The sequence below is a fragment of the Rhinolophus ferrumequinum genome, chromosome 3, assembly GCF_004115265.2.
Source record: "Rhinolophus ferrumequinum isolate MPI-CBG mRhiFer1 chromosome 3, mRhiFer1_v1.p, whole genome shotgun sequence".
In the NCBI taxonomy this organism is placed as follows: Eukaryota; Metazoa; Chordata; class Mammalia; order Chiroptera; family Rhinolophidae; genus Rhinolophus; species Rhinolophus ferrumequinum.
The window spans coordinates 62,924,618-62,938,867 of NC_046286.1; the positions used below are offsets into that span (position 1 = coordinate 62,924,618).

The window sequence follows — 14,250 nt, forward strand, 5'->3', positions numbered from 1 at the left end:
CTCCCCACCCACTTTTCCCCTTCGCCTTATAACCGCCTCATCCTTGTAGACTCAGCTCAGTGTGAGTCCCCCAAGAGCGCCCCCATCCCAGCTGGCTAGGTATTCTCCTTCTGTGCGCTCAGAACCTCATGCACAGCTGGTACCTGAATGTAGCTGTCATTTCTTTTTTAAACCTTATGATCCTGTGATTATCCATTGACGTATATCTTCCCCACGATGCACTCATTGAGGGAAGGGATTGTATTATCTCTGGATTCCCAGGGTCCAGCACAGCGCCTCGCACGTTAGGAGGTCAAAATATGTTTGTAAAGCATATGTTCTAAGTCTATAAACCAGTCTTGCCCCACAGAAATCCAGTCACAAACAAATAGTCCAAATAAAAATGACAAGTTCCACAGATCTGTAAGTGCCACACTTAAGGCATATTGTGGGTTAAATAAGCTTTTGTATTCAGAGAACCTAACTCTGTTTAAAGTGCTGTTTCTAAGGGAATAATGCCTTGTCAGTTCGAAATTGCACATCTACAAGTAGATGCAAGCCATCTTTAAATCAGGAGCAGTCTACGGTATTAAGCACTGCAGTTAGTTTCATTTTGCCTTAAAATGGTCTAGAGGTATCTGTATTGAACAACCATGCTAAGCAAACCTTGGTGTTCATAGTAAACAACGCCTGCCAAGCCAGCCCTGCACAACAGTGAACAATACCCGTCTTTGTCTCTGCCTTTTAGGAGTGGTTACAGGCCTGAACAGCAGAGATAAGGTTTTCTTTTCTTTAACAAGAAGCAATAAAAAGCAGTCATTATAAAAAGCTTAATATGAAACAAACACATGTATCTAGAAGAATATTTACCTAATTTCAAGGTCACTAAGAGAGTATAATCAAGATATATTATTCCACGGTGATGGCAATGCCAGGAATAATGTCACATTCAGATTCTATCCTGTTCCTTAAAGAGTACAACACATCTGCAGAGAAGTATAACACTCACGTAGAAAGCAGTTCTGCATTTACATTTGTGATATTCACATTCAAATCAAATCACTCAGTCTTATTATCATGAGAAACTAAGAACCCAGGATTAGAATCCAAGTCTCTCAGAGACACATTCCAGGCCAGGGTTATGAGAAGCACACTTGGAAAATGCACAACACTTAATTGATTTATGGACCTTACCTCTAGAAGACTTCTATCCAGATGTGTGCTTAGTTGAGAATATGATCACACAAAAATTACCATCGTATATAATCTCCCATTGAAATGACTCATCAGTCCTCGCATGCCAGATCCCCTCTTGATGAAGACACCATCATTCTCAATAAGAGATCTTGAATCATCCTACAGTGCTAGTCAAATAGAATGCCCGTGGTGGTGATTGCCCAGTTCTGATAATTAAGTTCGCGAACTCATCCTAGAAAAAGTGCTACATACCTCATTGCTGAATATCACTATGGTCACCTTCCAAGTACTCCCCTTGGGAAGCTATGCACTGACGCCAGCGCCTAGTCCACCCCTCAAAGCAATTCTGGAACTCTTTTTCTGGAATGGCCATGAGAGCTGTTGTAGTATTACCCTTGATGTCCTGAATGTCATCAAAATGTCTTCCTTTCAATATTTCCTTTATCTTCAGATAAAGAAAGAAGTCAGTGGGGGCCAGATCAGGTGAGTAGGGAGGGTGTTCCAATACAGTTATCTGTTTACTGGCTAAAAACTCCCTCACAGACAGTGCTGTGTGAATTGGTGTATTGTCGTGATGCAAGGACCATGAATTGTTGGCGAAAAATTCACACCATCTAACTTTTTCACACAGCCTTTTCAGCATTTCCAAATAGTAAACTTGGTTAACTGTTTCTCCAGTTGGTACAAATTCATAATTAAAAATCCCCGATATCAAAAGTTAGCAACATCGTTGCAAAAAAGTTCTTGAACTTGTCAGAACTTGTTAACATTTGTCCAACTTTATCAATGTGTAATTAAAATGGGTACATCATATTGTATATAAATTCTACCTCAATAAAACTGATTTAATAAAATAGTATGCCTGAATTGATACTTCAGTTTTAAACACAGGCCTCAAAGTACTGGGACTCCATCTGTGGCCCTTGGTTCCTAGCCAGTTCCTGCCACTGCTGTCACTGTGGACTATATCTTGACTGTACATTCTCTGTTTAAAGAGAGACAAATGGTCCTAAACAGAGTCACTTGTACTAGGCCTCATGTCAGCGAACCGAGTTTAACACTTACCTGCAGTTGCAGATTCCCAGGACTGGAACCTTTAGCCTGTCCGTGTGGAACTGCCTGGTCAGCACTAGTGAGCTCATCCGTCAGACAGGCCCCTTCCTTTCCCCTTAGGAGGGAGAGACCCTGCCTGAAACCTGCATTCTTTACTATTAATTTCCTTTTTTCCACCCCTTTCTGCCTTTAAAACCCTTTCCTTTTCCACAGTTCAGCAGACGTCCTTTTTATTTGCTAGAAGGGATGCTGCTCGATTGATGCAAAGGTGAATAAAGCCAATTGAACCTTTAAATTTACTCAGTTGAATTTTGCTTTTTAACACTTTGTTAGTGACTTTGAAGTTAATTTGGCAAATAGCCTTCTATATACATGTGTTTGCCAATACAGGCTACGAAAACTTGATGCCAAAACCAGGGATCATCAAAAGATCCCTGAGCTAAACTTTCAGAGGCCTCAGGGGCCACTGTGAGTCTAAACATGTCCCCTTCGAAGTTGGCCCTCTTGGAAGTGTGATGCTTAGTGTGTATCACCGGCCTATGGAACAGCTGGTAGACTATCACGTTCTAACTCAAACTGACAGATGTGCAGGACTCCCCTGAAAGCTCCAGTTACTGGACTTACGGTTATGGATGATGGAAAAGCTGTCATGCCAAAAACATCACAGCCCGTATCTAAAGAATCCTTCAGTAATACCTTCTTACATATGTAAGGTATGTGTCGCAGTACCCAGAACACGGTAAGAGACATTACCTCATCTTCAGCAGGCCTCGGGTACAACAGCAGGACAGGAGTCACCGCGTATGGATGCTGATGTCACCACCATCAAAGGCCTCACACTGCAGACAGGATGGGCTAAGCCACAGACTACCGAGGACCCAGATCTAAGGAACTAGTTAGGAAGCAGAGGTCATCTGCAGGAACACTAATGTGATTCCTCATTATGACAAGATCTGTAATTGTCCAAAATCACCTAAAATTGCAGGTTAGAGGATAACCAAGCCACAATTTACTTTTTCATTGCTAGCTCTGCATTCTGAAAGAAAGGAGGATTATTAAGTCATATTAAAAGAAATGCTACATTCTGTCAGAATTATTTAGGTAGAATGTTAGTAAGTCAAATGAAAAACAGTAAACAGAAATTCATTTGATTAGCATGGAACTGTTAGAATGAAAACTAAGCTATTTGAATCACTTGCTAATTTTGATCTCATTTAAGCAAGTTTTTTTTTCAAACACTCATACGTTTAAATATGAAGAGTTGACCAAAATATTAGCAATATTTAAATATAAACAAAATGAAATATGGCTTACTTTTTTTTTTTAAACACCAAGAAGCATATTTCACCTATTTATAGTAGGGTTCTACTTTGTAAAGCAGAAGAGACTAGGGAGAATACCAGACTAAAAGAACTGTAAGGAAAAAAGTGTTTTTTTAAAAAAGGGCATCTTTGGATTGCTGATGGGATCCAGAAAGGATGTACAAAAGTTTCTACAGAAGGGAAATTAGGAGGAATTCCGGAACTCTGCAGCTGAGACTGGGAGGTCAAAATCATATAAAGTACCTATAATTATCATTTCTGAAATGAGTAAACTGAGGCTTAAGGATCAAGATTAGCTGTCTTAGAAATATTTTTTTAAAGACTAGGATCTCAAAACTCCCATATCATTAAAACTAAGCAAGGCTAAAACCTAAAACATTACTAAAATGCTTGCAAAATGCTGGCATGATCGCTACAGTAAGATTTTAAGGGTTTCTTTAAGGTATAACAACACGTTCACCTCATCAGGCCCACTTAGTACAAACAAAATTAAAAACCTGATATATCTCCTTGCCAGACAAGGTATGAAGAGAAGCTGTGCTGCACACAGAGATTTCTAGACAATTCTCCAGTCACCAAGCACTTATTTTAATCAAACTATCATGATTGACAACAGTACAACCCTTTTCTTTTCCAACTGAATAGAAACAGAGGGCCACCTTAGACTTTCCTATATTGGACTCACACAGTTCCTAAAGAGGCTTCAGGTGCTCTCTTTATCTTTAGCTAAAGGACGACAGCGTTTCATGCTTCCTCATGTTGTCCTGTCACTGCTTCTCAACTAGCTGTTCAATTCAGCAACCATGAAAAACGATGTTTTTGCCATCATTTAAATGTTTGCCTTTGTTTTACACAAATGAATGAAAAACAGAAATTAAAAAGTACTAATATTAGTGATAAGCATAGGCCTCAGACTGCATGACAAAGAGGAACTCTCTAGGAATGTTCAAAATGAAAAATCCTTGATTTCAATAGCAGGGAGGGGAAAAGTGAGGAACATACACTGAATTCTGGAAAGAAAGCACTGAAGACTATTTGTAAAAGGGAAGAGACAATTGGTACACTATAAAGCTTTTAGCTCTCCAGAACCAGAACTACCCCCAAACTCTTACAATCTGAGCAAGTTTTATACATGGAAAAAAATTATATGCAAGGAGGGCATTTCTTGCATTTTCTTTATTATACTTCTACTAAATAAAAAGGACCGTAATAGGACTCAAACATCACTGAAAAGCGTCTTACACTCTGGTAGGCAGCTTTGGCCATGGTTTCCGGTCACTCCCACTCCTGGATACACACTCTTGTGTAACAGCTCCCTTTGAGCATAGGCTGCACCTACTGTAGCGACTTCTCCTAAACAGAACACAGCAAAAGGAATGGATGTCGCTCCCACGATTAACTTACAGAACACTGTGACTTCCATCTTGCTAACACACACTCTCTTGCCCTCCAGTTTACTCACTCTGTTGAAGAAAACCGCCATGTTATGAGATGCTCTATGGTAAGGAACCAAGGAAAGCCTCCACATCTCAGTTCATGAGGCAATGAATCCTGCCAACAACCACGTGGGTGAACTAGGAACCAGATGCTTCCCAGTCAAGACTTGAGATGACAGCAATCTTTTAAAGAGACTCTGAAACAGAGGACCCAGATGAGCTACCCCTAGATTCCTGACTCAGGGAACCTGGGATGATAAATGTTGATTAAAAGCCACTACATTTTGGGGCAATTTGTTACACAGCAATAGATAACTAATATTTAAAAAAGACTTACTATACATAACCAACATATCATAAACAACCTAGAATGCTGTTGAAAATCCAATTAAAACTCTTTCTGAACAAGTAGACGTCATAAGGAAGAAAACATGTCAACAAAGCAAAACTATATAGTTTTCTATCAGGTACTATGACAAAATATCCAAAATCAAATATTATACATTTCCCTGTAGCTAGAATATCTATTGCATCATTTTCTTTAATCAACTGAATTATATTTAACTCTAAGTATTATTATTATTATTGACCTCTAATAAAATAAGTAAGTATTTAGGTTTGTGACAGAAGTGACCTTTTGAAAACCCAAAAATGTTTGGTAGACATTAACTAATAACAAAACCCAAAACATTGCTACTATACAAAATTATTTTCTTCCTCAAATGGATCTTACAAAATTTCCATATACCATATTTGCAAACTATATAGTTATTTGTGCCTATAGACTGCAAAGACTACAAATTCACCCATTATTGTGAACAATAATTATCATTTAAAAGTTACATTAGAGTTTTAGGATAGGACATCCACAAATATTTTTTAAAAGACAGATCTAGGGTCAGAGCCCTGGAGCATTCCTTTGAATCTTTCATTCAGTAAAGATTTAGCATTTATCATGTGCTAGGTGCTGAGATATGAAAGTGACAAAGAGATACTTAAAGTTATAGTTCAGTTTATGCCACTAATCCAGTAGCAACATTCTGTAACTAAGGAGCCATAAATCCACTTAACAATGCTATCATTTAGCCAGCATTTCTCTACCTTTGCTAAAGAAAAATGTGCAATTGCCAGATGTTTTGCTGAGATTCATTTCAAGTAACTTATGAGCAGAAACAATATGCCAATGCTAGGAATACAAAAATTAGTGAGATATGATCCTTGCTCTCAAGAAGCCCATAATTTTGAAAAAGAGATAAACTATGTCATGGCATTCTTCCAACCTACCAGAACAGTAGTCCCATAAAAGTGAGTCATCCTATATTTCATCTTCTTACTCTTAGCTACATCCTGCTATAAAATTAAAATACATCTTTTTCCCCTTGGTGTTTACAAGTTCCAAATATTTATAGACTTATGTCTCTACTTCACTGTCTCTCAGCCAAGATGAATATACTTAGCTCCTTTTCTCCTTTCCTTTTAAAGCCATTCCTCAATATAAGTAATCTTTTTGGTGACTTTAAATTGTCTATTTCTGTATTAAATTGTACAACCCAAATGACATAATTAAAATACTATTCCAGATATGAAATCAATCACAGTGAAACACACCACTCTTTGATGATGTAATGCCTCTGATTCTGTAATGTGTGTGAAGTCTAAAACACTCACTTTTATTTACTTTTTAAATTTGGCGGGTTAAACTATCACATTGAAAATTTATATTTACTCTAACACCTTTAATTGTATGAATTTTCCAGTTGTCTCACATCAAATGAAAATTTAAAGATGGTACATACCCTGAAACAGTTTTGACTAACTAGTATAAAGCCAGATTTTTTACAGTAATATGAAATGAAGCATTTAAAAAAAGTACTCATTGACTAAAATTGCAACTCTACTCTTAAGCTCACATACAAAAATTAATTTTTCAAATGTCCCCATCATGCTCCTTTTAACGCCGTATTTGTATTTGACATGATTTACATTTCTGTATCTACTACAGAACATATCTACAAAGTAAACATAGTTTAAATCTTCTACTCCTGAAAATACTTTGGCAAAACCACGACAACATGGTCCAGATATCAGGACTCACAATCGATGAAAAGAACTAAACAGGCTGTCACAGACTAGGTTCTTATTGGTTCGAAGTTTCAAATCTTATTAGAGTTACTTAAGGAGTAGAGGCATTTGGCGAATGTGTGGGTAAAACATACACAAATGCTATATATACTACTAGGGCAGCACGCAGAGTTGAAAATGCCACGTCCAGAACGTATTTTCAACTCTGCGTGCTATGGATGAGGTAATAATAATCAGTGGTGGCTTTAGTGGGGAAAAAATTTCATCACAGAGAAAAACTCCATTCTGTTGCTCACAAACATTTAGTACTTAGTAAAGACAAACTCCCTCGCCTGATAGTTGGGGCCTTCCTCAATCAGGCTCCAACCCGTATCTTTCTAGTCTTACCTCATACTACTCTAATTCAGCTTATCCAATTTTGAGCCAGACAGAACTACACAACCCTTTTTGGGATCATTCAAGTGCTTTCCCACCTCAGAAGTTTTATACCCAACACTCGGAGTGTTGGGTGTAACTTCATCCCTCAAATCTCTATTTAAATTCTACTCATCCTTCAAAGTCTAGATCAAATGGCACCTCTCTGAAGCTTTCCCTTACCCCCCCACTTAGAACCTCTTCTAACCTTGGATAACATTCAATCTGTACTTCTCCCATAGCTATGATCACATTCTCTCTCATCTATCTTATAGTGTAAACTGTCTGCGTACGTGTCCTATTTTTCCTTTCAGACTAAACTCCTGAGAAGGTCTTTGATGCAGTCATATTTGTACTGTCCCTCCATGCTTTGCACGTACAATAAATGTTTACTGGGGACAGTGTGTTGAAATGCATAATATATGCTACTTGATCCAAAACCATGCCACAATAATCAATATTCTTACTGATACTCATTGAGGCAATATTCACTCAGTACCTATTGTGTACTAGAGTAACAGTGTACCAAAAGGAACCATAGACCGTGTTTCTCTCAAGAAGTTTATGGTCAACAACATCTTCTAGACATGTAAATAAATTACTATAACACTAATAGATAAGTGTTATAAGAGAAGAAAAGGTGAATTATAACAACAACCAACAAGGAGAGATTATTTCCAAGTAGGGATGGATATGAGGATAAGTTTTAATGTTTGTATGGGTCCTGAAAGACAGGTAGTATCTGAATATGTAGAGACGAGGTAAGGAGTTTTAAGACAGAAGAAATAAAGGCCATTGAGGCAGGAAATCTCAAGAGAATACAGGGAACAATCAATAGTTCAACAGAACAGTGTAAGTAAAAGATTATATGGATTAAAAAAAACTATTCAAAGGCAGTTGGAGCCATATCTGACAAGACCTTGAAAGCCAAATAAGAAGCCAGAGCTTTAGTCTGTAAGCAATGAGGAATTATTTCAAAGTTCTTGATTAGGAGCTGAGTCTGAAAGTCCTAAGCGGACGGGAAGGGAAAGAGACTGCTGACAAAGAGACAAGAAGTTAATACCACACTACAAAGAAGAGATGATAAAGGCCTGAACTAGGAAGGAGGCACGAGGGGTAGAATTAGATGAACGGAAGAGACTTTCTAGAGGTGGAAGTGACAGGACTATGCAAGTTCTGGATATGGAGTGCAAGGGATTGCAAGGGGGAAAAGAAGTTTCTAGGCTAGGAGGAAAGTGGTGCCATAACCAAAACAGAGGACACTAAAGCAGCAACAAGTTTGGATGGCAGAAAACTGAATCCTGGTCGTAATGAGTTTTAGTACCAGTGGACAATGAGGTGATAATATCAGAGATAAAATGTGTTAATCTATGTTATGCAGAACAAAATATAGGCATAACTCATTTTACTGTGCTTTGCTTTATTGCGCTTTGCAGATACTGCATTATTTACACATTGAAGATTTGTGGCAACCTTGCATCGAGCAAGTCTATTGGCGCCATTTTTTCAACAGCATTTGCTCATTTTGTATCTGTGGTCACATTTGGTATTTCTTGCATAATTTCAAACTTTTTAATTATTATATTTGTTATGGTGATCTGTGATCAGTCATCTTTGATGTTACTATTGTAATTGTTTTGGGGCGTCACGAACCATGCCCACATAAGACGGCGAACTTAATCACTAAATGTTGTGTGTTCAGACTGCTGCACTGACTGGCAGCACTGCCCGTCCCGCCCCCTCCACAAGCTTCCCGATTCCAAGACACAACAATATTGAAATCAGGCCAGTTAATAACCTTACGATGGCTTCTAAGTGTTCAAGTGAAAGAAAGAGTTGCACACCTCTCACTTTAAATCAAAAACTAGAAATGAGTAAGCTCAATAAGGCATGTCGGAAGCCGAGATAGGCCAAAGGCTAGGCCTCTTGCACCAAACAGCTAAGTTGTGGTAGAAGTAACTACAGATGTGGTAGAAATAGCAACAGAACTAGAATTGGAAGTGGAGCCTCAAGATGTGACTGAAATGATAAAACTTTGACAGATGAGGAGTTCTTCTAATGGATGAGCAAAGAAAGTGGTTTCTTGAGATGGATTCTACTCCTGGTGAAGATGCTGTGAAGATTGTTGAAATGAGAACAAAGGATGTAGAATATTGCATAAACTTAGTTAATAAAGCAGCATCCGGGTTTGAGAGCACTGACTCCAGTTTTGGAGGAAGTTCTACTGCGGGTAAAATGCTACCAAGCAGCATCACAGGCTGTAGAGAAATCGTTGTGAAAGAGTCAGTCAATGTGGCGAACTTGATTGTTGTTTTATTTTAAGAAATTGCCACAACCACCTCGACGTTCAGCAACCACCACCCTGATCAGTCAGCAGCCACCAACATGGCAAGACCCTCCAGCAAAAAGATTAGGAACCACTGAAGGCTCAGATGACGGGTAGCACTTTCAGCAATAAAGTATTTTTAAATTAAGGTAGGAACATTTTTTAGACATAATGCTGTTGCACACTTAACAGACTACAGTATAGTATAAACATAGCTTTTATATGTACTGGGAAACCAAAAATAAAATAAAAATCATGTAACTCGCTTTATTGCAATATTTACTTAATTGCGGTGGCCAGGAACCAAACCCGCAGTATCTCTGAGGTATGCCTGTATACAATATTGTGAAAAAAAGAGACTAGAATTGAAATTAGTTCATCTTCAATAAAAGATTCTGCTCGATGATTCAAACATGATTGTGACCTCAAAAATACAACTCACATAGGTATATAGCAAATTAAATCTAAAACCATTTATGAAGGAGATTTTGATCTAGAGCAACCTCACGTACCCACGAATCATTGAAAAACGTGCTAATCCATGGTTAATAGTAAAATGGATAGAAAATTTCTGAGAACCTTATAGTTTAAAATTATGAGATGAAATGCTTCTATTGAAATAGTAAATGCATCTTTGTGGTCATGTCATTTGGCCCCAATTTAACTTCAAAGCCACAGCAAGATGGTCAGTCAGATGAACAGGCCTGACGGACAAGGCAGCAAAGGGTACTACTAACTAGATCTCCTTGTGTGTTCATTCCTTTCTATAAAAAATACTTATCCACAATTAATAAAACTGAGTCAGCCTAGATTTAACCCTACCATTTCCCTAGAATCTCCAAAAGCCTAACAAATAAATGATCATGAAACCACTTTTGTGGGGGCAAAATAAAACACGCAATTATAAAGTCATGGGTATTATAACTATTCAGTACCATATCTTAAGAACAAACAAAACAAATCTCATCAACATAAACTAAAATTACAATAAGGCAAAGATGAATAGCATGTAATTTGACATTAGTAAATGTTTGTTATATGTGTACTGAATAAAAAGGTAAAATCAAACATTTGAATCGTGGCTAATTTGCCTAATAAGTATATTCCAACTGTTAGATTTGTTCATTTATTTATTGTTAATACTGATTAACAGCATTCTAGTTACTGGATGAAATGTCTTTATTTCAGTTTAGCTCTTAAAGAAAAAAAAAACAATGAGAACCCAGTCTTTAATTATTAATGTTTTTGCTAATGATGAGCAATAACACAAAAAAACAAAAGGTAATTATTGTTCACATATGCCTATCCCATTAAGATTATACCAACCACTTGGTGAAAACCACACTGACATTTTATATTAACACTATGCATAAAAACAATGGAAGAACATGCACCAAATGTTAATAATGGTAATCTTTTGATTATAGGTTTATGGGTGATTTTTATTTTCTTCTTTTTTGCTTATGTGTAGTTTCAAAATTTTCTGTAATTAATGTTTACCATAATTGTACCAAGAAAAAAAGATATTATTTTAAAAGAGAGGGGAAAAAACATATCAATCAATTTAAAAGAAACATACTTACCAGATCTCTGTGAAGCACCCAGTTTGCATGGAGGTAATGGATACCATCAAGAATCTGGTAAAGTAATGATTTAACCATAGATCTTGGCAACTGCATGGGCTTTTTATTTGCTTTTGATGCACGGTGAAACTTAATAATATGCTAAAAATTAAAGAAAAAATGCTATAACAATACATAGTCTTTGTCTATGTCAATAATACATAAGACTGCAATAAATTCTATATATTCTAAAATTACTTATTAAAGGATAATAATGTCACAAAGAAAAACAATTTGAATAACAAGGCCAACCAAAACAGAATCTATATTGGGGGTGAATGTGACAGTTTTAATGTGGGTATGATCACTATCGATTTATCAAAACCATTAAGATTTTCATTAAATAAGACCAAAAGTTAAAAAGCACTGATATTTAAAAGCCTACCTAAAAATAGTACTAGTTATATTCTCTACTGACAGAATGAAAGATTAAAAAAAGAAAAGTTATAAATCTTTACTATTCTATAAAAAGTATTAATGCATTTGAGTAACATCACTATGTGTATACTTGAATTATTAGAAAGTTCCACCTTCTTTTGGCACAGAATGAAATTAGGATATATTATTAAATAGGAAATTGCTAGAAAGGAGGAGGGAAAGAAAAATGGGGGATTCAATATCACTGAAATAAATACAACTGGATCACCATATTCAAATTTTCATGTTCACATGTCATATTGTGGGTTATAAAAATATTGTAATGAAAGGGAAGACATTCTACACTCCCATCTCTACTTCCATCTTCACCCCACCCTTGTCCAAAACATGCCAAAATGGATACTGAATATTCATGAAAAGAATAGAGAAAAACATACTGGAGGTTCTTGTCAATATCTGCTGTAATAGCACAAATTCGGAAAGTTCCTTCAAGACCTGTAAGTCTGTTAAAGTTATTCCTAAACAGATTTATAATTTATAAAGATTACAAACCATACTACATTAAATGAAAATTTAAATTATCGCCAAGTTTGAATTTTTTTACTTTTAGCAACTCTTCAGAACAAATGTGTAACCGCCCTGATTCCTAACTTTAAAATTTGGAATAAGAATTTTTGACTTCTACTAATTGATAAAACATCCCTAATATTTATAAAACCATACATATACTTCTACTTGGAGGAGTCGGTTTTAAAATGGAAAATGCTGCAAGAGATTGATGTTAACTTAGAAAAGGCAGCTATTCACAAGTATGTAACTGGTTAAATTTGAACTACTGTGTATACCACAAAAGCAAGTAATGTCCACTACACATAGCAGGAAACTGCCATTCATTACGTGCATAAAATTATAAGCTCCCACTCATTCACATTTTACAAAGTGAAATTTCTGATTATTACAAATAACTCTCTTCTCAGTAAAAGTAGATGATGATGTTTATTGCTCAAATTCTTTTAAATCTCCATTTACATGTATTATATTTGTTTTGAACTAAGATCAACAGAGCAAGTTTTCCTTTATGTGAATCCGCGCCATGCAGTGGACACACTGATTTCTTCATTCCTCTAGAAAATGGTTCTGAAAACACCGTGCGTTTAGACTCACCCACAAGTCGTGTTCTGCATAGTCAAACAGCAGCCACACCTTCCTGTCACTGTGCGAAAGGAACACCTTCTGCAAGGCGATCACATTAGGGTGCTTCAGCTCCCGCAAAAGCTGGCGGAGAAAGGGAGAGGGTCACTGTTCTGCTAATGGAGCGGAGAACCAGGACATTTCCTATAATTCTGCACCTTTAGACAATGCAGAGAAGCAAAATGAAAGGAAAAAAATGCTACCCAAAATACCATCACTCAGATAAGCTGGCAACTTCTTGGTGAGGATCGTTCCAATCCTTTTTCTGTGTGTTTGTTATGTGTGTGTTTTTAAAATGAGATCATTTTAAATGGTAAAGTATAAAATGGTAAACAAAAGTAATAAATCATTAAATCATTAATATCTCTTGGTATGTGTGTATGTTTTTTTACTAGAGGAAAAGCTTCTTGACAGGCAGGAACCATGTATTAATATTAACATTGTTTATATCCACCCTAGCACAGGTTACCCTCAATAAATATTTGACAAAAGAAGGAAAGATATTTAACAATCCCTACACTTATCCATACCTAGAGAGTGTGGTTAAGGTTTTTTAGAAGAGTGAGTATAAGGGAATTACTGTATACTCAATGATTAAAATCGGTGTGGATAAGAGGTCCTCTCAATAGAGAAAAGGAATAGGCCCTGCGCAAAATAGAAGCTTCAAGCTGGACTCTGATAATAAGAAGGAAAAACAGACCAAATGAGCAAGTGAAAACAGCACTGGCACATAACAGGCAGTTACTTGCTAAAATATTTAGCAACAATAACATTAGCTGCTCGAGGTGAAAGCCTGATAAATATGCCTGCCTCAGGCTTAACCAGGGTTCAGATCTAATAGGTAGCGAGAAACATTTTCAATTTGATAAATATATTGAATGCCTTTTAACTGTAAAGCTCTGTGGAAGATACAAAAAGAGGGAACAAAACTTCTATTGAATACTTTCCATGTGTAAGATGATTATATATAAATGTTTTTCTCTCATTTAATCCTTGTAACAACACTTTGATGCATAAAGAGTCTAACAAAAATAAGTGGACCAAAATCAAACCCATAGAAAGAAAAGAGGTTTGGATTTAAATAGCTATGCCTAATTCCAAAGTCCACGCGTTCTCCTCTATTGCTGAGATCTTTGTCTTCAATTCCTATAGCGTAGTGAAGAAGACACAATTAGATCGATGAGGCGGAGAAAAATAAATTGCTCATCCAATCTAGTAACTTTAAATGAGTAAAGCAGTGAGTGCGTGCT

At 36.6% G+C, this 14,250-nt stretch overlaps 1 protein-coding gene across 1 annotated transcript in view; it reads right to left on the reverse strand.

Annotated features, from left to right (window-relative positions):
* The window catches only part of CDK19 (cyclin dependent kinase 19), a 130,065-nt gene that overhangs the window by 31,714 nt on the left and 84,101 nt on the right, over window positions 1–14,250 (reverse strand). The window contains exons 3-4 of the mRNA XM_033097548.1: window positions 12,974–13,084; window positions 11,393–11,533 (exon numbers count right to left, since the gene is read on the reverse strand). Coding sequence (XP_032953439.1) covers window positions 11,393–11,533; window positions 12,974–13,084 — 252 coding nt within the window. The remainder of the gene's footprint in view (window positions 1–11,392; window positions 11,534–12,973; window positions 13,085–14,250) is intronic.